Here is a 25,857-nt window from a genome sequence, read left to right on the forward strand (position 1 = left end):
CCAAAAAAAGGGATAAAGAAAAGATACAGCCCATCTGTTCCAAAAAGCCTCCTCTAAGTGATTTTAAGCCCTAAATTATCTTCTGTGCCTTTTCAAGCACCAGAAAGCTCAGCTGCCAAACCTTGTATCTTTCTAAATTACTACAGGAAACTGTGCTCTGCAGATACAAAATTGCTGAAGACAATCAATTAGGGCAGTGTGAATGAAAATACAACACCGCAAATAGACACATTATAACAGAGTCTTAAAAATTATTTAAAAGCTAATGTTTTCACTGCATTGTGTAGAGTAGTTGTAGAAAGCTACAGAAGTCAGGTGACTAGAGAAAAATTTAAGTCCTGTTTGCCTTACAGAGTCCAAGAACCTGAATCAAACACAATTGTTCACTTGTAGCTAAGTTCCTCTCTTAGGAGAAAAGAGAAGAGTTAAGATGATTGAGAACGTGGAGGGAGACGTTTATCTTCTGTATATGAAGAATGTACTCCTCTACTTCACTTACAAGATTTGGGAAACGTAATTTAAAAATTATCCTGCAGTCTTAAATACAGTAAAACACATGTTAAATTATTCTCTAAAGATCTGACGCACTTAAAAATATATATACACACACATAGGTTAACCATAGGAATGTTACCTTAGTCTCTCAGCACCAGTTTCCTTAGAAACAACTCCATGTAGTCATCCTACACTAAGCCTAAGACATTCTCTTTCCAGGATCCTGTATGATAAGCCATCCTACGCTAAACAATACAGGCTTTGCATCAGTTCATATGCAATAACTCTTGCAATGCTAGTTTGCCTGCAACTCATTAATTTCTTTACTTACGAAAACACTTCCATGCAAATTACTTTCCGTGTAACCCTATCTCTGCCAAACACCTGGTTCACAGGTTTGGTTCATGAAGTAAATTAAGTCTAGAAAGGCTTAACTAAAGACAGAAAATGCAAACTGGAGCCTAAAACGAAAACAAAACCAAAACCCTAAATGCAAACTAACACTTGTAAAACCACAGTTATGGGACACTCAGTGCTAAGTATTGAAAATGAACAGACACAGACACAAGCTAGGCGAAATCCTGAAACAGAATTTCTGTGGGAACAAAACCAAAACAAAATTCAAAACCAAACCAAATCAAACAAACAAAACCCCACACCATCAAAAACAACTCTTAAGAGACACTCTGGAATAGGACTGCAAACGTTATGCTCAGAAAGATGACTACCTTGCCTGCAAAGGGAAGAAATGCACGAACAGCTCTAGAAATAGGAACTGTAGATTCTAAGAAGCTTTCAATTTTTGAGCTGTAAAACCCTCACTCAATAGAAATAAATGTGTTATATTATTAAAATAGTCATAAAAAATAATGAAGTTCTTTATCAATTCCAGACCAATAAAATATCAATACATGTTTCTCACTGCATTATCGGCTACCAACTGTAATTTATACAAACTAGAATTTAAGTGACACATTCATTAATTAATTTACCCAACCTCCTTTCTTCTATCCTAAATATTCCCAAAGGACCCTCTGCTGAAAGTAATGAAATCCCTCATTCTAATCTTTCCAATTTCCAGCTGGTAAAGCCTTCCGCTCCAGGAAGTAGAGTGTAAATAAATGAAGCTGAGGTGACAGATTTCCACCCTGCCCGCATCCATACACTTACATCCACATTCACAAACTCTTAAATGAGTGGACTCTGCAAATTTATCTGAATTTACTTCCATTATAGCAAGAATTATGTCATATTACTGATTTCTTAAATGATACAGTAAGAATACAAAGTTCCAACATAAACTTTCAAAATGTCAGAGTTAAAGGTCCATGAGCATTAGATGAACTTTAAGGTCCCTTTCAACCCAAACCATTCTATGATATATTCCTTTAATGCACGATGCCATCAATTTCATACGTGTGACCCAGATGCATCATTCACATTTCAGATGTATGGTCTTCAAGGATAAAATAAATTCTGATTGATATTCTGGTCCTGCTTTTCCAGTACAAGTTCCCAGACTTTAAAAAGCAAATTGAACAACAAATATAGTTACATGAAACATCACTGATCTCATGGCTACTCATCAAGACAACACAACTTCAGAACAGTACAATCACTTCCGCTCAACCTAATGGAATATACGAGGCAGTCAAGCCCTACACACAAAACACGAAGAGGACTTAAGCCACACACAGAAGCTGCTTGCTATTCACAGGTAAAGCAGTATAGCATCAAGAATCCAGAAACTTAAAATCTGCTTCAACTTTCAGAGTCAAAACTGCTCAGATGGTAGCTGACTTTACTAATTCCAATTGTTACTCTACAGGAAACATGTTGTCTTCTTCCATGTCATGCATCACCACATTAGTTCAGTGTTGATCATTTTCAATCTCAAACTTGTTTTCTGAAAGTTAGAAAGGGGTTGAAAAAATTGCAAAGAACAATCTCACAAAATGAGAAGAAAAACATTTTATATTGAGATTAGACAGACAGTACAAGTCAGAATTTCCACATGTAAGAAGTAACACATGTTCCTGACCATCATCTGTACAATACCATCCATTAAAAGCTACCTTAACATCAACTATCCACACAGTTGACCCAATTGATTCAGGTGACTGTACTACAAAAATTGATGCTCATGACCAACCCTGCTATCTTCACTAGGATTCCTCCAGAACAAGAAATTTCATGGCCTTTGCTGGGCTCTCTCCTTCACAGAAAACAAGCAAAGACACATGCCTCTAAAGAAAGCACAACCTTTTTAAATCACCTTATGAGAAGCTCTCACAAAATTCTGAAACTCAGCTTACTATAAATTGGCATTTTGTGGCCTACCACATAGAAGTATATGCTACTTCTCTGTGAAATAACTGCATGAGAATTAAAAAATTAGTAAATGTAAACTAGTGGAACAACTACACCAGTTTCCCCTTTTGTCTTGGTATGAGTTTAATTATTAATCTTCACTGCTGAATAGTTAAACACAACGCATATTGTTTACACAGTTGTTATTCTTCTGCTGTTAAACCAATATTAGAACAGAATAGAGACTGATCAGTTGTGAAGAAGGCCTACTTAATATTTTAGTGTGAAGTGGTTAATTTTTTATAGATATATATTTTTAATAGTAAGGAGCACTAAGTGACTAACATATATAGGAGTCTTTCTTGAGGCAGGGTGTGTTTGGTTGTTTTTTGTTTTGGGTTTTTTTTTAATCTGAAATGTGAAGTGTTTTTTTCTGCAGCAAAACTATACATACAATCTCTTTAAGAATGTAATGTAAACCCAGCACAAATAACTTAAATCACCAGATCTTTCATGCACCCTGTTAGGCAAGACTTTCCGTAATGCTTTTATCTAAGCTACAGGTCAATATAAAAAAAAAAAAAAAAGGGGAGGGGGGCAGGAGGGGAAGAGCAGCCTTCCACAGGTATAGCCTTGATGACTTCAGCTGAAATGCACGGCCCTGTTCCCCTCCTCAGACTTTGCAGAAACAGTAGCAAGAGCAAGATATTAAATCCACACTACTTTTCATGCATATTTTCTACTCATAGCCTGAACAAAATTATAAGTTTTTTGTCAAATACTGCCCTAATGTATATTCAGAAAGTAGGAGTCTTTAAAGATTCTGAAAAATTACAGATTTAACAGGCAGCATTGAAAATCCATGCAGCTAGCTTCATGGGTACCCTTCCTCCAGTTTGGTGTGGAGGGAGGAATGGAATTTATTTATACGTGGTTAGTTTTACAATATTTAGGTTTTCAAACATATTTTCTTGCCCTCAAAAATACAAGAGCAGAAATTCTCGCTGAGGACTCAGTGTTCTAAACTTCAGTCATTTTTATATAACCTCACTAGTACACAGAGAAATTCTGGGGATTTGTTTGTAATACTAAATAGTTTTCCTGCTTAAAACAAACTTCAAAACCAGTTGGTAGAACAGTGTTTTTCCTTCCCTCAAGTCTCCTGAGTAAACTTACCTTTGGAAAAAGAACAGAGATGACCTTATATGCAAACATGTCAAACAGTTATACTACTGCATTTTGCAACATTAATCTTCTTCAGCAAATTCTATATACTACATCTATTTGAAATAGAAATACATCCACATGAACTATATTAAACATAAATAGTTTCCTTATTCTTTTACAGGTAAGTCACATCACCCATCTAGGTAATGTTTATGATCTCATACCTTTTTAATTAATTATATTGGCAATACAGCAAGTTCAGTTCATTCTCTTCAAACACATCATAAAAAATTTTTAATCAAAGCCCGAGTTTAATTAAACGGCCTGTTAAAAGTGTCACTCTTCTGTTTCCCTATGCAATTGTGCTGATAGGAATCAGCTGCATTTACTGAAGTTCAAGCACCAGGCACATTAAATTGTCAGATTACACATTTTTGGTGTAAGGAATATGCTCATCTAACACCCTTCATACAATAGCTTCACAAAACACATGCAATCTCTCAAGGGCAACTTCAGACAGAAGGTTTAGAACTACTGAGGTTATTGAAAAGCAGACAGTAGACCTGCAGAGAGAGCATTGAGTAACTTCTCAAAAAGTAGGGTTGATCAGGTATAAAGCGAAAATCAAAACCACAACAAAAAAACAACTAACCAAAACCAACTCACTCCGTTCACACGTGACTGCTTCAGCATGCAAGAAAACCATTCAGAACAAAATACAAATCCAGACCTAACACCCTGATGCTTGGAATTATGTGCAGATTTGCAAGTTGAGATGATTATGCAATAATTACTTCCTATCAGTGAGCAGCAGGAGTTATTCAGCTGAAGAAGTTCTTTCCTGGCAGCTGGTAAAAAAATAAAAAAGGCATAGTACCCCCACTCCCCCACTGACCAACAGATCATTTTAAAGCCTTCTGCAGCATTCGTCTAATAAATTAAGATTTGATGTAATTAACATCTAGAGGCACCCTCCTCCTTAATTAAGTTTCCTTGAACTTTCTTCTACGTTCCTAACATCGAGCCCAGTGTTCTGTCTTTAGCACAGACCAATATCTGCAAGTGTGAGAAAAAGGGCACAGAGGAAATAAACAACCTTTGAACACTTGGTTAATTATATGTCACCAAACAAAGTAAAGAGGACATATACACAGAAAAACCACCTCGTGACAATCAGCACAATACTTGATTACACAATTACAGCAGCATCAATGCCAATCAGTACTGGCCATTGACCCCTAACTCAGTCTGAAATCCATCACAGACCTTAACCCGATTAAGATTTTGTGCACAATAAATACGAAATCCCACAGTTGCGCACTTATTTTTCTGCCTTGGTATCTTGAACTGAATAATTAATTATCTTAAATTTTACTCAATTTAAATATTGAAGTAGCTAGAGAAAAAAGCGTAAAATTACAAAGTTACTGTATAAACATTACTATGGAATTTATTAGAGCATCTCCAACTATTTTCCTAAAAATTCCAGAGTTCAAGTTTGGGCTAACTTATCAAGTTAGAAACTAGACATAAAATGTTAACATTTTAATTTAAATTAAAAAGGGAAAGTAGCACAGTAGTTTTAGTTTTGCCATGTAAATTGTAAAAATTAAGTGCTAAAAACCATAGTAGACCTGTAGCCAACTGAAATAATTTAGAGATAGAGGAAAAAAGCAAAGCATGGCTCTCTCAGAGAGTTTAGTGCGGTGATCCCTGGAACACAAGATACGTGTGTATAACGCAGCAGCCATTTGAATGATTTAAACACTCAGATGCCTCAAAAACGTTCTTCTGTGGCTGAAGTGACAGTAAAACCCCAACAAAGTCTCATTTCTGTATGTGCAAAGACTGACTGCATATGGATTTTCACCATTGGTGCAGAAAAGGTACTTACTCTATGATGGCAGCAGTTATTCTCACTAAGACTACTGTACATCTGAAAGAACTACAACGCATATTCCAAGTCCACTCAACCCATGCACAAGCAAAAGGGCATCTCACAATTGGTCCTTTGGAGACTCATAGACAACAAACCATGACTAAACCGTTCACATTCCAACAATCAGCTGGACAGATTGAACAAATATTCAGGGTAAATTATTTCAAAATTGTTATTTGCTGTCTCAAGTTCTAACACTGATTATGGTGAGAAGAAAGAAAATCTTGTTCCATCCTTCTCCCCCAAACAAACAAAAAGAGAGCTAGGAAGTTCTCTTATTCCACAGATAAACAGAGGATTCTCAAACTCACCTGGTGCTTACAGGAATCTGAGTGAAGACAAAACTGAAGAGTCACAGCACATGAAACAGGCCTTGGCAGGCACACAGACCTTAGCAAACAGAAAAGGTAGTAGCCTGCTACTAGTCATCCCATTCACTGGACAATCATGAAATGCACGTGACAGTTATGATTTAAAGGAAGGGTTGTTGTCACAGAACATCTATGAAAATAAACAGCATAGAAACACAGCTTATGAATGCTTAGCTTATATTAGTTCAGTATCAGTTCATTCTCCTTAGCTTCCAGCCCAGGATTCCCATCTCTATTTATGTTTCCATAGGTAACACTTAACTGCTTAAGAGATTTTCATGAAGCTCTCACTACTCTGACATGGCAAAATTACTGCTGCAATCTGCTGTGGTTCATTATCATGAATTAAGCTATCAGAACGGCTCACATGAAGTCTGACAAAAACAGCACCTTATTCTGCCATCTCCCCAAGAAATTGCCGCAAACACGGTTTAATAACTTCTGGAAATTTAAGGATGTTACTATTTGAAACTATTGCACAGATGCAACACTGAGGAGAGACCATCAGGTACCATGGTTTGTCAGTTACATAATTACCATATAGCATTTGATACATACAATTAACAATCTGGAAGCAGCTTTGGAAGCTCAGTAATTTTGTCTACAGCCTATTCTATGCTAAGAACAAGAAACAGGCACCTTAAAAAACCAAAAACCTAGTCATTTTCTCATTCCACATCTAAACCCCGCTCACTCTCCTCTGTGTCCATATTTAGCTCACATCTCTAGGCTGTTCCGTCTCAACTGAACATCTTACCAAAAAAAAAAAAAAAAAGCAACGGAAAGTTCTTCACTGTCACACACAGAGAAATATGAGCTTTTGCTAGGATAAATCCTTCACCAGCATGCCTTACGTTTCTATGTAAAAGGGCACATTATTATTACTTAACAATCTCCTCAATCACTTATTGTGTAATTTCACTAAAGCAAACGGATTTTAACCAATCATCCGTCCACCCCATTGCTATCATCAAAATATTAAGAGTTTGAAAAGATATTAACACCCCCCTCTTACTCTTATACTAACAGTGTTGTACTAAGAGTTGTACTATCAGGACTGGGTTCTAACTACAAACACAAGCATTAGTTTTGTCTACTGAAGTTCACTTTTACATCTTTAGCAAAGCAACACAGTTGTAACAAAAGTCTGGAAATTCACACTCTAACCTTAATTCCACAGAAGTAAACACAAATCTCAAGATTGACTTTGACCGTGCCAGAAGCATGAAGAATTTTCATCTGCCAAGTGTTGATGCCTGCTATCCAGATTTATCAAGTGATTTGATATCTTTCATTGTTACATGCAGATACTGAAGACCAGTAAAAAACCCATTCTAAGTAGGGAGCTTTTTTTCATTACTATTTTTAATTGAACGTGTGTTTCCAACCATAAAGCATGAGGGACAACAGTCATATGCAGAAGCATCAGATATTTTTTTTAAAATTATACCCCTAACCTAGAGTAATAAAGAGATATCAAAACTCTAAGTTGAACATTTAGATTTTTCTTCTTTGCCCTACTCTGATGGCATGCACTACGATGCTTGATAAATTGCTCACTCCACCCCCTCCACAACTAAGTTTACATAAAAGCCTCCTACCTTCTGAAACATGTCTCAGGTAGAATGTTATTGATCCTCCTACGTTCAGCCATCATGATGTTGCTACATTTTCGAAAGCAGACAGTGGAATTACCAGTGTAGCTTACACGCAGCGCACACTGGTCATAAATGTCAGACCTTCACAAAGTCCATGTTTAAAAAAATTCTAAAAAAAATAATTTCTAGCTAATTTGTTTTCACATGCAGGAAACATCATATTTAAATCTACATAAACAAGCTAACTTAAGCTATTTTTAAAACAATATCTGCTACCCTTATGCCCACATATCTCAAAAATCTTGTGCTTAGGATATTTAGGAAAGTTGCTTAAATAACTACTATAAGCTGCTTCAGAATTTTTTCTAAATCAAATTTCCTACCTTGTGGCCCTATTCCAAATCAAAACAGAGGCAAGAACACAGAAGGGCTGCTCTCCAGCCTCTCCTAAAGCTCAAGATATTCTCAAACCTAAAGGAGACAGAAAGGACAAAACAGAAAATAAGATGAGAAGATCAAAAGAAGAAAATGACACCAGAACTCTCCGAAGTAACCAATCTATTTGAATAAAAAGGAAATAAATGAAGCCAGGAAGGAGAAAAAAAAAAAAAACACAAGCAAATTTTCCACACATTCCACCTCATTATCTTTCAACACAATATCTTCTCATCTGAATGGCCATGAAAAGTATGATCACTCTTTTAAACTTTCTTACTGTCTTTCCAGATAAAAATAGAATAAGCCCCCCAGTCCAAATTGGACCAAGGCAGGGCAGAAGAAGGGAGGAAGACCCTAAATACAACTACATTTTAAAGCTCATAACTATGAAACATAGGGAATGGAAATAGAAAAAAATCCCAGAAATATCAATATTGCCCTGTATGAATCAGCAAACTACAGTCATGCCGCCTGCACAAATGTCCGTGTCGTATATTTCACTTAAATGTAACTCAGAGGAATACGGATGTACAACTATTTAAAGAACTCACGAATCATACACAATGCAAGCACCAATACAGAAGACCTAACCACTTCAGTTTTCTGAAGAATCACAGTAAGTAAAATATAGTAAGATTAGCTAAATCATAGAGATTACATACAAGAACACAGACTTCGCATTTCTGGACTGCAAAATTTACTGTCAAACACACGTATAACTTATAGAATACAAAATGAGATGTCGTTAAGTACTCTGTCCTTTGGGGGGGGGGGGAAAAAAGAAACGAGAATGCAGAAAGAGTGCATTTCTGGAAGAGTGTTTTAACAGGCTTGAACTGCTCTGACTATCTCCATCAAGTCCTGTGCTGAACAGTATTACGCAGCCAGGGAACCTGGCATTTTCCAAGTAATGACATTCAGTATTGAGATATAAATAAATAAATAGTTTACCACTTTGCAATAGTTATTCACGTGACATTTTATTTCACTATCCCAGGGGGATCTCCTTTCAAATGTCTCTGGCTCTCTTTTTCCACGCAAAAGGAAGTTAGTAAATTTGAACCATAAAATCCATATTGTTCTAGAGAATCACACCAGGAGGTCAAGACTGCAGATCTGACATCGGCAGTAAGCAGCAGTAGCAAGCTGGACTGCCTGAAGAAGAACAGAAAACAATCAGGGAAAGACCAAAGAGGTCACTTGCCAACCACAAGTCTGTCTTTTACAAGTTGTCCGAATTGTGATTATTAATAAAACATCTATTGAAGTAGATAACCATAAGTGACATAAGTGAACATTTTCAAATAGAATCCATAGTATGAGAAACACAGGATTTCAGAAGAAAAGGCTATCTCATGATAACAAAGCAACACTGCTGTGGAGTTCAACCTAATCCCTCATCAAGACAGAAGAGATCCAAATTACCCTACAGTAGCTTTAAATTAAAAGATGCAAATTAGTTTAAAAGTAGCTACATGGCTTGTTAGACAAGGTCATGTTCCATGACCACATAATTTATTATTCTTAAAACACTATAAAGGAACATAAACATCACACAACAAGCATCTGTAGCACACCATTTCTATCTTCCTTGGCTCAAAGGAAAACAATATAAAAATGTCTGTGCCCAAATTCATTATATTTGAGTATCGATTATATTTGACTGCTTGCACTGGGATAGAATCATAGAATCAATTTTCTGTTCAGAGAAGCTACATTTCTAAAGTAAGCTGCATTTTAAAAAGTCTGCAGCACCTGACTCCGTGAGAGCAAAATTTCTAAGACACTTCAGTTTAGTTTGTATCTAGCCGTGGTATGCAGGAATCTATAGCCCTGGAGGACTTTTCAACTTGTATTTTGCTAACAACCCAGATGTCCAAGAACCTGGAGGGAGTGTGGCCAAGGTGACTGACACCTAAAGTGGCAAATGAGTATTCCACACCATGTAACACCATGCTCATTATAAACTGGAAAGTTGGCAGGGGACAGGCTCTGCTCTTCTCTCCTCTCCTCAATGGTTGCTGTCTCTGGAAAGTCTTGCTCATCATTCCGCCCCAAGGCCTACTCTCTCTCTTCGAGGACTGCGATTTTTGGACTTTCCTGCTCTTGAATTGCTAGCAAGAAATGGACTGGACATTGGACAAGGGGTGGTGAGCAATCGCACCATACATCACTTGTGTGTATATATCATTAATATCTTTCATTTTATTTTCTCTCAGTTATTAAATAGTTCTTGTCTCAACCTGCTGGCCTTCTTTCCTCCCGATTCCCCTCCTCGAGTGGAGAGGAGTCACTGGGTGACAGAATAGCTAGCTATTGTTTAGCCCCATATACAGGCTAAACGTAGACATTGACAGAAAAATGTAATGCTAACAGAAGAATAACTAATGGCCACACAGCAATTTTCCTTACAATACAAAACTTTTGCTATTTTTGATAACCTTCAGCATGTCTTGGAACAGCTTGCAAACTGTAAATTATTTTACCCAGCCCCTGATCAAGGTTTATGTGTTCTCTGTGTTACTGCTGGCAATAGAGAATTCTGTTTTACAGTAGGGTTTTACTAGATAACTGTATTTTATATCATCAGAAGGGCTCCTCTAACTCTTAACCTTATATTTCAAGTTTAGAAACTAAAGTCTGAATTCTAGACAAAAAAGGAAATCAATTGAGTCACTCTCATAAATCTGTCATGATTAAAATTTACTTTTTTTAAAGAAGACATTTAAAATTATTTATCTTGTTATTAGAAGCATGAATTATCCAAACAAAGGTACAGAGAGAAAAATTGAACCAGCTTGCTACTTTACCTACAGTTAGTGATACAAGCACAAACTTGGAATACTTTTTTACTCTCAAAAAAACTTTGCACCTATGTGGACACATATAGAAATGTAAAAAATTTCATTTAAACATAAGGAAAAACTTCTTTAGCATGAGGGTGTTTAAACACGTGAACAAGTTACCCAGAAAAGTTGTGGAGTCTCTGTCTTTGGAGATATTCAAAATAGAACTGGACAATGTCCTGAGGAAGCTGTCCTAGTCGGCCCTGCTTTGAGCAAAGGAGTTGAATTACATGATCATTGTAAGTCCCTTTCAACCTCAACCATCTTGCAATTCCGCTTTTTAGTAATCTCTACTACTGCCAAAGAAGATGACAGAAGAAAGGTTCCGTAAAAAAAACAACAGATCACTCTGATAGTACTTGACATCTGCAAATCTTCCTTAAAGTCATCGTATCTATTTTATAGTTACCTTTACAGTCTACGTGAAATGTCTGAACAATTTACACAACTCAGAAGTTACTGTTTCCTTGAACACAACTCTGCAGGAAGTTTTATCTACTACAAGCATATATCCACAAAGGAAACATTGTGGAAAACAGTATTACCTAAGTCATAAAATGGTTTGGGTCGAAAGCACCTAGTTCAAATCCCCCTGCCATGGGCGGGGACACCTTCCACTACATCGGGTTGCTCAAACCCTCATCCAACCTGGCCTTGAACACTTCCAGGGATGGGGCATCCATAGCTTCTCTGGACAACCTGCTCCTGTGCCTCACCATCCTCTGAGTGAAAAATTTCTTCCTTATATCTAATCTAAATCTCCCCTCTTTCAGTTTAAAGCCATTACCCCATGTCCTATCACTACACAGCCTTGCAAAAAGTCCCTCTCCAGCTTTCCTGTAGGTCCCCTTTAGGCACTGGAAGACGGGTCTAAGATCTCCCCAGAGCCTTCTGTTCTGTAGGCTGAACAACCCCAATTCTCTCAGCCTGTCTTCACAGGAGAGGTGCTCCAGCCCTCAGATCATCTTTGTGGCCCTCCTCTGGACTTGCTCCAACAGCTCCATGTGCTTCTTGTGTTGGGGACTCCAGGGCTGAACGCAGTAGTCCAGGTGGGGTCTCACAAGAGCAGAGTAGAGGGGCAGAATCACCTCCCTCAACCTGCTGGCCACACTGCTTTGGATGAGGCCCAGGGTATGGCTGTCAATAATTACTTCTTATAACTATTCTACTTCAAAATGAAAATAACTGACTGAAGTACCACGTCAAACTGTACTATTGATGACTGTCTCTGCTCACATCAATTTCTCCTGAAAAGAGTCACAGAACTTCTTCTTAAGTGATGATTCTTACGGCACAGACGTCCTTCACTAAGAGCCAGTAGGGGAAGCCTTCAGCTTCACTTCCTGATACTAGTTCATGTCTTAATATAAGGGAACAAGCATAAAGAAAAATAATGGAATCTAAAATTGTTTTCCTGCCCAGACAAGTGTTTGAGTGAACACATTACCCTGATTTTTAAAGATTCTAAACTCATATCAAACTGCTTGAGAAAGAGCCAAACAGTTCTGCCCCTTCTCATACAGAAACAGGTTGTATCACATGAAGTTCTCAAATAACAGATGCAAAACAGAACAGTGGAATGATTTATTCACACAATACATGAAGTATAGTGCTTACTGTCAGAAAACAGATGTAAAAACCATACAGGGGCTCAAAAGTTTTTAAAAGTTAAGTATATCCATGGAATACAAATCCATAGAAAACATCGTCCCCACTGAGAGACTGGGAGAGTTGACCTAAGGAGTAACCCTATATGCTTGCCTAGAAAAGAGTGTAAGAAGAAAGCACCTGCTGTCAAATACTGCTTAGCTGTGCCAGACAAGCAGGACTTGAAACAATAGTCCTGTCACATATCAGGATACCAGGGCTTTAGACTTCAAGAGAGAATAGCAGATTAGCCCAGCATGGCTGTTCCTGTGAAGAATGGTCTTTGGGTAGCCAAAGAAAAAACAGAAAGAAGCTAAGACTATTGCTCCAGCACATCATTTCTCCAAAGGAGAGGTGAAACAGTGGTTTGAGACTGTGATACTATCCCTATTTGGCTCTCTAATGCTGCCTGAGAAGATAATTTCCTTCCCTGCCTTTCATGGCCTTTTTCTGAAGACATCCAAAGAAACCAAGGTGGACCAAAGAAAGATCTTTTCCATTAGAAATGTAATTAAAGCAGGTTTGACCATTTTATTCAAATGACAAAAGGCTTCCAATGACTTATAAATGTCTACTAATACAAAGCCGGAGAAAGTAACTTGCAATTTCAGGAAAAAAGATACAGTATTTAAGTAGTTCAAATACGTGTTAAGATATCGAGTCAAAAAAAAACCCAAATCCCGAACCCCGAAACAACCGCACAAGCCTTTTTCATCATCTTGAAGCTTCATGTCACTGTTAGAGACACAGCTCCCTACTCCAGAAAACATTCATGAAGAGCACACCACTAAACACAGTTCAGTGTTAGGGAGAATATTATATGCACATGCAGAGAACAGCAGTACCCATAACGTACCTCACAATCTCCAGAACACATATCAATATACATTTCTGGAAACATGGTCAAGAAAACCCTGCCACCTTCCTCTAACCTAGCAACATAAGCAGGAATACCAGCAAACCATAACTAGCATGGTTAGTACATGCTAATGTAACTGTACATGCTAACATAACTGCATTGTACAACACTTAATCTTTTCAACGATTATCACCACCATGAATAGTACAAAAAAAGTAACCGAATAAACCACAAAAAGTACTAATTATTTGTACATGGAGCCCCAAAGACCCTTCCTTCCTAAAGGATGTCCAGCATTTTTCACAGAAGATGAAAACTCATTGGCTTTCTGTTAGCTCCTTGTGCATACTACTCATATCTTCAGGCTGACATTGTAATTATGATGAAGTTTCCTTCTCAAAAACAGGTTGTAGCAAGACCGTAAGCCCCCCTGAAATTACGCAGACTCACTTATTTGGTGAAGATACAGCTTCAAAAAGCTTCCTATCTTCCCAAAATATCGTATCTCTCATATTTGCAGCCTTATTTTGAAAAGAAAGAGTATGGCCCATGCTGAAAAAAAAGGAAATTCAGGAAGCAAAACATTAGGCAACTTTATGGTAAAGCGAATCTATCAACCGCACGCAGTGTTTCCTATCAAGAGTTTTCATGTACTTGGGTGCGGGGAAACTGCTCCCCAAAACCTCGTTAAACCTTGAAAGCGATAGTATAGTTGAAGACTAATCTTGCTAAGCACACTCCTCTGCTACAATTCTGTTCGACTGCAATAGGTCATACAAAGTCAGTGGATAAGGCGTTGGCCGGATGGTCGCACTCAAAGAGTTGCGGTCAATGGCTCGATGCTCAAGTGGAGGCCAGTGACGAGTGGTGTTCCTCAGGGGTCGGTACTGGGGCTGGTGCTGTTTAACATCTTTGTCGGTGACATGGACAGTGGGATCGAGTGCACCCTCAGCAAGTTTGCTGACGACACCAAGCTATGTGGTGCGGTCAACGCGCTGGAGGGAAGGGATGCCATCCAGAGGGACCTTGACAGGCTGTGAGAACCTCATGAAGTTCAACAAGGCCAAGTGCAAGGTCCTGCACATGGGTCGGGACAATCTCAAGCACAAATACAGGCTAGGCAGAGATTGGATTGAGAGTAGCCCTGAGGAGAAGGACTTGGGGGTGCTGGTGGATGAGAAGCTCAACACGAGCCAGCAATGTGCGCTGACAGCCCAGAAGGACAAATTGTATCCTGGGCTGCATCAAAAGAAGTATGGCCAGCAGGTCGAGGGAGGGGATTCTGCCCTTCTACTCCGCTCTTGTGAGACCCCCTGGAATACTGTGTTCAGCTCTGGAGACCCCAGCACAAAAAGGACACGGAGCTGCTGGAGCGGCTCCAGAGGAGGGCCACGAAGATGATCCGAGGGCTGGAGCACCTCTGCTATGAAGACAGGCTGAGAGAGTTGGGGTTGTTCAGATTCATAGATTCATAGATTCACAGATTTCTAGGTTGGAAAAGACCTTACAGATCATCGAGTCCAACCATCCCTAATCCCCATTAAACCATATCGTGAAGTAGATCATCCACCCTAATCTTAAACACATCCAGGGATCAGAACAGAAGCCTACAGACAGCCTTAAACACATCCAGCCTACAGAACAGAAGGCTCTGGGGAGATCTTACAGCAGCCTTCCAGTACTTAAAGGGGGTCTACAGGAAAGCTGGAGAGGGACTTGTTTACAAGGGCATGTAGTGATAGGACAAGGGGTAATGGCTTTAAACTGAAAGATGGGAAATTTAGATTAGATAATATGGAAGAAATTTTTTACAATGAGTAAAGGCATTGTTGTCCAGGTTGTCCAAAGAAGTTATGGATGCTTCATCCCTGGAAGTGTTCAAGGCCAGGCTGGATGAGGGTTTGAGCAACCCGATGTAGTGGAGGGTTTCCCTGCCCATGGCAGGGGAGTTGGTACTAGGTGATCTTTAAGGTCCGTTCCATATCGATCCGTTCTATGAATATTCTGTGATCAGAACTGAACATTCATGTTGATAGACTCAGCAATACCAATAAAGTATGGCTTCATGCATGAATAATCAAGCCATGCTTCCAAGCACCATGAAGAAAACAAAACAAAATAAACAAAAAAAACCATAAATAAAATCAGGACTTTGTTATTTTTCCTTCGAAAAATAAAACCAAGGTGTCTGGTATCTAATATGTCTATGGGTCACTGAAAAAATTTTCTGAGGAAAATATCAACATTCCTCAGCAACATCAGACTTCGAACATATATCCATTAACTTCCAGTCACAAGAAGAAACAAGAAATACTTCACAGGTATCTGACAGATCTTGATTCTCTATAAGACAGAGATTTAACTCGCAGGTACCTCACAATAAAGAGCCCTCCTGCAATTCGATTCCACCCCCTATACATTACGGAAAAACAAATGTGTCTCCTCTCGCCCTGACATTGCATCTGCAGAGCGGAAGAGACTGCTCTGAATTTTGCAGACTTTATTGCACAGTGAAAAACATTCAATGCTGAAACCTGACAGAAGCGGTCTGGATGAAACAGATGGCACTCTATTTAGAACAGTTTCACTGTTACTAACACAATAATGGCATTCCTCCTGGAATTTTTTCATGTGCTCCCAATATCCCTATAAAAAAAAAACAAAACTGAAAAACAGAAGCAGCTTTACATTAGGATATCAGAAAAAAAAAAAAAGGCACTACGGCCTGTCCTAAAATTCTGCCAGCATCACGCCATGAACCAGTGTTTATTCTCATTCTTATAAAAGCATCAGAAACTAATATAATGGAGTTTGTATTCTACTATAAAGAAACAGCACCATTGTATCATCTCCAGTTGAGGAACAATTTAAGCCTTTGTAAGTCACTGACAGAGCAGTTAACTTTCATCCGTTTCTTTTCAGATGAAGGGGACTGTGCACTCAATCTCGAGCAACACAAAAACCAATTTGTTTATCCAGATACTCACGCGGCCAACACTTCACAATTCCACAGCCACGGCATGCAAAACACCGAGTTCCCCACAGACAGGTACTCAGTGGAACCAAGCAACCATTTCACTCAAGAAGCAGCTGTCAAGAGAATTCTTAACTTTCACTTACCTTTCAGCGCACTCCCAGGATTTCAAGATGCCTCTCCCCTTCTCCTGCGGAAACAGACAGCGATGCTCTTTTAAAATACATCCACTGGAAACCAAAACTCTGCTGCAGGTGCCAGCCGGGCTTGTGAGCGCCTCCGACTTCCCCCGCGACTTCTTCGCCCGACGAGGTGACCCCCGAGGGCGGGCGGCGAGCGGGGGCGGCCGCTCCCCGCGGTCAGGGCCGGGGGCGTGCGGGCCCGGGGCTTATATAACCGCCGGGCGCCGGTGCGCTCCCCGCCAGCCGCCCCTCCGCGCTGCCGCGGGGAGAGCGGCGAGGGAACGAGGGAACGAGGAAGGGGAGGCCGAGCGCGGCGCCCCGCGAGCAGCAGTGGCTGTGGCGATGACGGGGGGGGGGGGGGGGGGGGGGGGGCACGGAACAAGGGCTCGCGCCCCCGCACGCGCAGACCCTGCGGGCTTCCGTCTCTGCTCGCGCACCCGGCAACGACCGGCGGGCAGCAGCCAACCAGCGAGGAGAAGCGGGGATCCCCGCTGCGGTCCCGATCCTGGTGCCAGCCCAGGCCCCGCCAGTTGCCGCCACCACCCAGCGGCTCCGGTACCGGCTCGTATTACTATTGCCGCCACCGCCCCCTCACCCTCTGCTCCTCCGCTCCTGCCTCCAGCTACGGCCAACCCCGCACCTCAACAACGCACCCGCCTATTGGGCCGCTTCCGCCTCTAACAAGCGCCGCATTGATTGGCTGCTTTCTCCTCCGCGTCTCCGTCCTTCCCCGCTCCCAGCTCCTCCGCCAGAGTCGGCGGCGCCGCTCCGTGTGCGAGACCCGCCCCGTTAAACTGCAACGGGAGCGCTGCGAGCAGCAGAGGCCTAGGCGAGTGGCCGTGCCACTTCTGCCGAGACAGCGGGAGGAACCGGAACGGAAGCTCCCCGGAACCCTCGTGGCTGGCTGCGCTTCCCACAGCGCCCGGTTCTCGCGCCAACTTCCGCTTCCGGGTGGCGGCCGCGTCCTGCGGGAGGGTCACGGAGCGGGCAGGTAGCCGGGGCCCGTCGGGGGGGGGCGAGGGCGGCGGGCCGGGCCCGGGCGCCCTCCGGGGCCTGTCTGCGCCGCTGCCCGCCCCAGGAGTGCCTGTGCGCGGGCTGGGGAGGGGAGGCGGTGGGCGGCGGACATGTCGGCTGCTCCGGGCTGTGCCCGCCGTCGGAGCGGCCCCGCGCAGCGGTTAGACGGACAGTCCCGCGTCGGGGCCGGGGGCCCCCGGCGCGGCGCTGCGCGGGCCGGGTCGCCCTCCGCGGCTCGAGGCCCTTTCGGCCCCGCTTTCGCCGGGAGAACGCCCGGCCGGTGCCGCAGTGCAGCCCGCTGGCCGCGGCGTGCGGCCGCTGTTGCGCACGTCCGCACCAGCCCCTTTCTCGTGGGAGGGTAAATGTCGCTAGGGGAGAGGTGCTGGGTTTTTATTGCAAGGGCGTAGCAGGGGTTTAATTTTGGGGGAGCTTTTCGGGCGTTGGAGCTCTTATTTAGATGTTTCCTTCTGCAAGAGAATCCTCTTTGCTTACCTCCGCGGCTTGGGGTCTTCAAGAGTTATAGGCTTCAAAGCTATGTTCTTGGCACTATTGCATCCTGGTCAATTCTCCTAAAAATTAAGGGCATTAAATCTGTTTATTGCTACCAGATACGTGTCAAAACGGGAAATCCTGGCTCAAAGTCTGAGGTGAATTGTGAAAATAGACTTAAAAGCCATCATTATCTTCTTCCAGTCCTTCATGATCTCACTGAAAATGTTCACCTTGCCATCTGCCTTGATCACTGTTTTTAATGAGAACCTTAATATTTTCCTAGTTCTCTCGAAGGTGTATCTAAATAAAGCTTATATTTCCCAGGCTCGTGAAATGACTACTAGGCGCATCTCCTTTTTGATTCATCCATCCGGTACCTGTTTATCACCGCAGTTAATGTTTGACTGAATTGGAGGCAACTTAAAAGGAGCTGAGGAGCCAAGTCTTTGTTTTTCTCGTGTTTTTCTTCAGAGCTTGGTGATCATAGCTCTGCTGTACCTAAATTAGAAATTTCCAAACTGAACTCTGAGCTTTTTCATGTACTCTGGAAAGCCTGCAAGTTGGTGGGCCCTGGTGTTACTTAAGTGCATTTATAGACGTTGGAAACAATTGTTTTTCTGACACCGTTTTTTGGCACAGAAAATTTACATAGCTGCTTCGTGAATGTAATGGTAGTGGTGACTTAGAGCACAGTAACACTTGCATCTGCACAGTCTGCCTTATTGGGCTTAATCACCAACTTCCGAAACGCAGCATAAAGTCTCTTAGCTCTTTGTCTTACAGTGTACTGTGTACAGTGCAGAAGATGCTTCATGCGCAGTGTTACGTGCTTTGGAATGCTTCTTGTAATCTCCCTGTGTTTCCTGTACAGGGTATTGTTTTGCCGGTGAGATGAAATGTAGAATCCTAGAATGGTTTGGGTTGGAAGGGACCTCAAAGGTCATCTAGCTCCAACTCCCCTGCCATGGGCAGGGACAAACAAGTTCTTGTTCTTTGCAAGTGTGTGAAAATAATCTGATACCGTTTCAGAAATAAAAAACTTCTATCTTTTCTTGTAGGTATGGGGCATGGAAATCAACATGGCCATGGCCATGGGAAAGTGGAACTCCCTGACTACAGGCAGTGGAAGATAGAGGGTACTCCCCTAGAGAAGGTCCAGGAAAGGCTAGCTAAACGGGGTCTTAGGGATCCATGGGCTCGGTAAGTACAAGAGCCTCAAAAATAATTTCTATAGATCATCTTGTAGCATCAGCTGGACCTTGTCATTGCAGATTATTTTTCTTTAGTGAAAACGCATCTAGAACATATTAGTTAGAATTTCAGTTAAGCCTGTATTTACTTTTTTGTGTGAGGGTCATGCCTTGCATCACCCTGATCAGTCTCCACGTTTTGCAATACACCGTTGCACTTTGTGATGTTTGGATGATACGGATCAGGCACAATGACCAATACCTCATCCACCAAAACATGTAAGTAATATTAGGTCTTGCACATGTGAGTAAGCCTGTCCCTTCTCAACAAAGAGATTGTGTGCTCAGATCTTGCCGAAATTGATGGAACTTACATTGACATTCTGAGTAGGAATAGCATTCCTCATATACAACAGGAGGCCTTTATTTGAAAAGAAGAAACATCCTAGTATACAATGTGGAATTTGATTCAACTGTGCATTTTGCTAAGCAGCAAATGACATAATGGAAGATCAGACTTTCACCTTTTAAGTTGTCCCACTCTACAATGAATACCTCCTTTTTAGCTAGACCAATTCTGGATCATTTGGACAGCTGTTAAAACAGGGCTTAACATTTCTCTCCCACATCATGAATTATGTAATACTTTCCTCAAGTAGTCTTTAATCTTGGAGAATAAAACCGCTAAATGTCTTGTGCTGTGTAGTCCAATTCTTCTGTAAGGGAAAAGCTGCATGAACAAACTATTCCAGGAGCTTTCCTAGAAAAGGCTTTACTTCAAGTCACTACAAGAAAAATGTAAGAGCAAACAGGTCATCCATTAAGAAGTTGTTACATGCTACAACCTTTAGAGGGGTATGGGATTGACAGGGTTTTTTTCCTTCCTGCGAAATAGTTTAAGGCTGTAAGCATAGAGTAAAACATAGTTTTGATGACTATAAGAATCATTTGAGATACAGTCCTTATGATTATCGGTTATCAGTTAGCTTTCCAGGCCTGTGTCACGTTTATATTGCCTCCATTTCTGTGGTTTGCAAGCAGTGCTAGCTTTTTTTTTTTCCCTTCCAACAAAATTATTTTCAGCAAGAAATAGCCTTATTCCCATTAAAAATGGACAAAGTTCATAAATTTAGAATAAATTAACCTGATTTTTAGTGCATACACTTCCAAGTTCAGGAAGTGCAGCAAAACAGCAAACTGGAAAAGAGCTTGTGTAACATTTATTGCGCCTTCTAGATAAAAAAGTTAAATGTTTCTCTGGTAAAAGAAGGCAATTGAGCCAATTATGTGAGGAGTTGAAATTAGGAACAAAGTCAAACTCTTAAAGCATGAGATGATGCCTCCCGAGCTTTTCAAATTTTACATAAAGTAATATTTCAGTTCCATAGGCCAAGTACGAGTATCGTGCCAATCTTCCTTAACAAAGGAGAAATTAAAGTATCAAGTTATTTGCTCCAGTAATCTGGAAGAACACTGCATTATTAATATCTTGCACTAGAAGTCTTGAAAAAGTAACCCTTTCTAGGGCTCCCCTCTTTGGTATATTAAGTTTCTTTTAACAGGGGATCAGCTTTCCACCTTTGTAGCAAATGCATGTTAATGTACATGTTCAATACAGAATAAGCTATGTGAAAGATTTGGAAACTTTTATCTTTATCAGTTAGTACCCTATACTAGCATCCTTCCATGCCAATATCCCTTCATCCGGAGTCATAGAAACGATCGACACAAGGGGATTATCTTGGTCCCCTTGCGCCGACGGTTTCTAAATCCTTAGAAAAGATAAAACGTGTCCATATCTGTGGATTACACTGGTTGTGCTACACATAAATACTTGTAGCCAGTTACAGCAGCAACTAATGTTTCAATAACAATGCAGGTTGAAAACAGAAAGGCAAAATAGTGTGAGGTTTGTAAATACTCTGTGGCTTTTTAGCTAAATACAATCTTCACAGCTTTTTTTTTTTAATGCGTTTTAGTAGGCTTTTCTGACCCTGATACAGTTAAGTGTTGTATTGTAAAATAGAAGGTGCTTCCACACTAGGGTGAGTTTTCTATGGCTGGAAAAACTTTCCCTTTTAAGATTTAACTATGCTAGCCTTTGTAGTTACTCCATCCCATGTATGTGCTAGTGGGTTCTGATTTTGTTTCAAACAGAGTAAAAACAGAAGACAGCAATTACTAAGTTTGGGGAGGTGATTCTGTTACCAGAATTATGTTGTTTAGTAGTGTTACTTGTATCTCAATTTATATGTATAAAAGGTTAGATTAATATCATGAACTTTACTTGTGGCACCTCTTGTTACTTAAATGATAGAAATGTTACAATCTCAATGTAAGTCCAGTTGAAATACCTTCATCTTTTGTTTCCAAACAAAGATATTCTTCTTAATGTTTATCACAGTGGCTCCACTGATCTTGTTTTACTCTTTTGGTTTCACTTTTCTTCTAGTAATGAAGCCTGGAGGTATATGGGTGGCTTTGCAAAACCCGTCACCTTAGCAGAAGTCCTCACTAAGGGATTCAAGTGGGGATTTGCAGCTTTCGTCGTAGCTCTTGGCATTGAATATACACTGTTTCCTCCAAAGAAGAACGGAGGCCATCACTGAAGACCAAATGAGACAAGTTAATACTAACTACGAAGCTGAAACACACATAAGTCTGCTGTTCAGTCCGTACTTAAAATATGCATATTAAAGTCTATCACAGGCAAAAACACGTTTCTGCGCTTTTTATTATACTTTTGTGGAAGGATCAAAAAATATAGCCAATGTGATTTACCTGACTTCAATGGGGGAGGGGGAGCGACATACATATGCTCTTGGGTTTGCTGTAGCATCCTTTAAAGAACAGGGGAAACTATTAGCCCAGCTTTTTCAAGACCTGCCAACATTCTGTTAAATGAAGTTGAGAAAGTGCGTTGCTTTTGAGGAAAAAAAAGTCCCGTATTAATTACAGGTTTAATAATGATTATTTGCTAGTAAGTGGTAATGAATGACTTGCCGTTTCTTAAAAGCATGATTTGTTACTACTCACTTTTATGTCTCTAAATAAAAAGAACTATTACCTTAAAACTTTAAAAAGTACCCAAAACTGCCTCAAAGTATATGAAAATACCAAAGATTATACTTAATCCTATTGAAGAGTTAATTAATTTGGCAGACACTATGCACCAAAATAATCTGCTGTGTAATATCCAGACATTAAAAATTACATTGGTGTCACATTTACTAAGCAAAGTAGCATGTTTCACTCCGCAGTAACTACCTTATCCTAATATGACTTCCAATATACTTGAATGTAATGTGAAAAAACACAAGGAACAATTGTTTTTCTTCATTGTCCTGGTGTATTAAATTGTAAATTTGTAGTAATAAAGATTGATTTATTTATTTTTACACCTTTTAATGATTTGTTTCAAATTTCCTTTTTTTTTTTCCTTAAGTTTTCTGACAGCTTCTAAAGCACTTTAAGAATTCGCAGAGTAAGGACTATAGTAAGAAAGGGCCTGTTGGCAGTATATGTCTTCTGCAGGGCTAGAAATTAGAACTGGCTGAATATCCTGTTGTTAATTTTGTTATGCCATTACTAATATAAGCTAAAGAGGGTGTACTATTTAATTTTTCAATCCAAACAACAGGATATCTGTGTCACTAAACAGAAAAGCAAAATTAGACAAACAGGTGAGAAACTGTAAATGCCACTAGACAATTACATAGCGTACTTCCATGGTGAAAAAACTGTGAAGTTTAATTAATCCTGTCACAAATTGCAGGTTTACAAAAAACCTGGAAGGTCCTACCAAAACATGGCTAAAATTAGTTATTTTTTTTAAATACATATATTCACACACAACCTCTCTGAGTGAGATTATAACACAGCTTTATTTTTAAAGCCAATAAATAACATCTGATACTGTGGGAGTGCAGCTGTACTGTTCAGTGGAGTTTGTCATCTCCATATGACATTGCTCAAGGCACTGTTCATAGGGCAAACATTTGTTTTAGTAAACTTTTCTTGCCTAATTCTTTCTCAAGCATCCCTATCCAGTTGCATCATTCCCTGAAAAACAAATCGAGAATCTATTGTGTAAGGTCTGTTGCACAAAATATTTTTATGTTGTCCCTTTGGCAGTCCCACACAGAACACACAATTTCAAAGGCTGGTATTCACTGCTTGTTTGCTGTCTGGGTCCAAGACTAAACTTCTTAAGGTAATTGTTTTTCTGAACAAATATCTAAAATTCAGTTAACCGAGCTAGCATGACATGCAGTATCGGTAAATCTTGCACTTAAGATATGTACCTCTCACTTCAGCTGCTCTTTTAATTTTAATTTGGTGTGCAGCACTTGTGTGCTGACGGGCTGCTCCCCCACTCCACCCCAACTCCATTGCAGCTGTTCAGAAGCATAAGCCTTAAAAGAAAACTTTAAGCAATAGTTGCTGTCCCATTTAGTTTCCTGTTGGGAAAGTTTGTTTTCGTGTTCTTCAGCACTTATAGTTTTCATTGTGTTTTTTTGTTTGTTCTACATCAAAGGCTTCAGAGTCTGAGGTAAAGTTGCTGGAAGTTCCTGTAGAGTTAGTATCTTTCAGTGATATAGCAGACAGTACTGTTAAAAATCAAGAGCTTTATTTACACTAGCTGAAGAGATATTCATACATTATTATATTTTCAAGCACTAGCAGACGAACACAGATTAAAAAGTTACTGAATCATACTTTCAGCATACATAACCTTGGTATGTTGCTCAGTTTATTTAGACCAAAAGATGTAAGACATACAAATTTAGTTTGGCTGCTATATAAACCAATGTATTTCTTGATAATCTTTAAAACAGATAATTTTGTTTATCAAGACTTTATCCTACATGAATAAAGTTAAGGCAATCAAAATCTTATGTCTTCTAACTTTGGCCATAGTTTCCAGAAAACTTACATGCAAGCAAGTAATCTCAATTTAATTTCCACAGATACTCTACTTCAAAGATTTAAATTCATGCATAAGTGCTGTCTTGTACAGGGAAGATCAGAACAATCAGCCTTACCAACGTTCTACATAAGCAAATATATTGGGCATATTCATTGTTAGACTAGATGAGTTTAGGTAAAATTCATGAATTAAGGTGGTAACATTCAATGGTTTAACAGCCAGATGGCAGCCACTGCCCTAAACAACTGCCTTAACTTATGATGAACGTATTTTGCCAATATTGTGGAATATAAAAATGTCTCATCATTATTATACATATAATACTCATAAAAAAATTATTTCACAGGTATTATAATACTAATCCTGTCTGGGGGTGGAGTATTTCCTATTAAAATAATAGTAACAAATCTGTCTTCAGTGTAACCATAGCAATGGTTGTCCTTACATTAAAACAGCCTTTCAACCAGCACAGATATTTTACAGTGCAAAAACCAGGGTCACAAACAGCAGTGGCACTTGCAGGTGAGGAACATAAATGATTGTAATACCACAGTCAGGAAGAAGTTCTGAAAAACAGAACTGATGATGCTCCATTTTCTGAAATGCAGGTGGAAATCCTATCTCCATCAGCAGTCAAAGAGCTATTTCTGCTCACCTGGAAAGATACTTCCGATTTATTTATTGTTTTTGCTAGTGCTACCTATAATATTTACAAACTATGCTCTCAATCTAGCTCTCAAAACTATGAGCTTCTATCCTGCAATTATATCTTTGCCAGATCAGTATTTATTAGATAGACTTTTTACATCAATGCAAGTGTATTTTTTAAATGCAGCTAATTGAAGTTAGGAATGTGTGCTTCAAGGGGTTTTACAAGGAACAGGCTTCCACACTATGTTTGTCTTCCAATCAAGTTTACTGATTTCATCATGGGTATCAAAACATTCAGGGATTCATCCAAACTGTTTTACATGTATGGCAGAGAACTGATTTTACAGATGCTCTATGCGTTCTCTATCCTCAGTTGTAGGCCAAATAGAAATCTGAAAGTCCAAAAGTCAGATAATCCTTTTACCATTGAGAAGAAAAACCCCTTGAAAATAGTCTCTTCCCTTAGTGACTTAGCAGGGTGTTTTTTTTTTAATAACAACAAAAGCAACACCAACATGTAAGAAATGAAACTAGTGACATCATTTATATATACCGATGGAATGCACTTACCCTGATCATACCAAGTCTGATTTTGAAATATATACCATAAAAGACAAGTTCATAGTATTTTAGAAGGCATAAATTCTTAAAAATTTTTTTTGTTTCAGTTAACTAGGACAATCTGCAAAATTAAATAGATCAAACCTGTTATGAAAGCATAGCAAGAGAAATATCTCCAAATCAGACATTTATA

At 39.8% G+C, this 25,857-nt stretch overlaps 2 protein-coding genes across 5 annotated transcripts in view; one reads left to right on the top strand and one right to left on the bottom strand.

The window, feature by feature from the left end:
• HYCC2 (hyccin PI4KA lipid kinase complex subunit 2) overlaps positions 1-17,459 on the bottom strand; it is a 62,247-nt gene extending 44,788 nt beyond the window's left edge. For 2 of the 3 annotated variants that reach the window (XM_086616181.1, XM_086616180.1), the window contains exon 1: positions 16,791-16,962. The gene's annotated coding sequence lies outside the window, so the exon portion shown is untranslated. Of the gene's footprint in view, positions 1-16,790; positions 16,963-17,421 lie in introns of those variants that run through there. The other variant, XM_086616178.1, reaches the window with a different exon arrangement.
• A 134-nt stretch (positions 17,460-17,593) lies between these two features.
• Positions 17,594-22,229, top strand: NDUFB3 (NADH:ubiquinone oxidoreductase subunit B3). 2 transcript variants are annotated; one of them, XM_086615545.1, is made up of 3 exons: positions 17,594-17,813; positions 19,391-19,532; positions 21,975-22,229. In XM_086615545.1, the coding sequence occupies exons 2-3, from the start codon at positions 19,393-19,395 to the stop codon at positions 22,129-22,131; spliced, it is 297 nt and encodes a 98-aa protein (XP_086471671.1). In that variant the 5' UTR covers positions 17,594-17,813; positions 19,391-19,392; the 3' UTR covers positions 22,132-22,229. The 2 variants fall into 2 exon arrangements, with proteins under 2 accessions (XP_086471671.1, XP_086471670.1); XM_086615544.1 differs by having other exon boundaries at positions 17,599-17,817.
• The last annotated feature ends 3,628 nt before the right edge of the window (positions 22,230-25,857 follow it).

Source organism: Tauraco erythrolophus, chromosome 8 (genome assembly GCF_009769465.1).
Source record: "Tauraco erythrolophus isolate bTauEry1 chromosome 8, bTauEry1.pri, whole genome shotgun sequence".
Lineage (NCBI taxonomy): Eukaryota > Metazoa > Chordata > Aves > Musophagiformes > Musophagidae > Tauraco > Tauraco erythrolophus.

What these genes read in the sequence shown, in the direction of transcription:
- NDUFB3 (XM_086615545.1), top strand. Translation starts at nt 19,393, where the DNA reads ATGGGGCATGGAAATCAACATGGCCATGGCCATGGGAAAGTGGAACTC. An exon ending in CTTAGGGATCCATGGGCTCG is followed by an intron (nt 19,533 to 21,974) that starts GTAAGTACAAGA and finishes CTTTTCTTCTAG; the next exon opens with TAATGAAGCCTGGAGGTATA.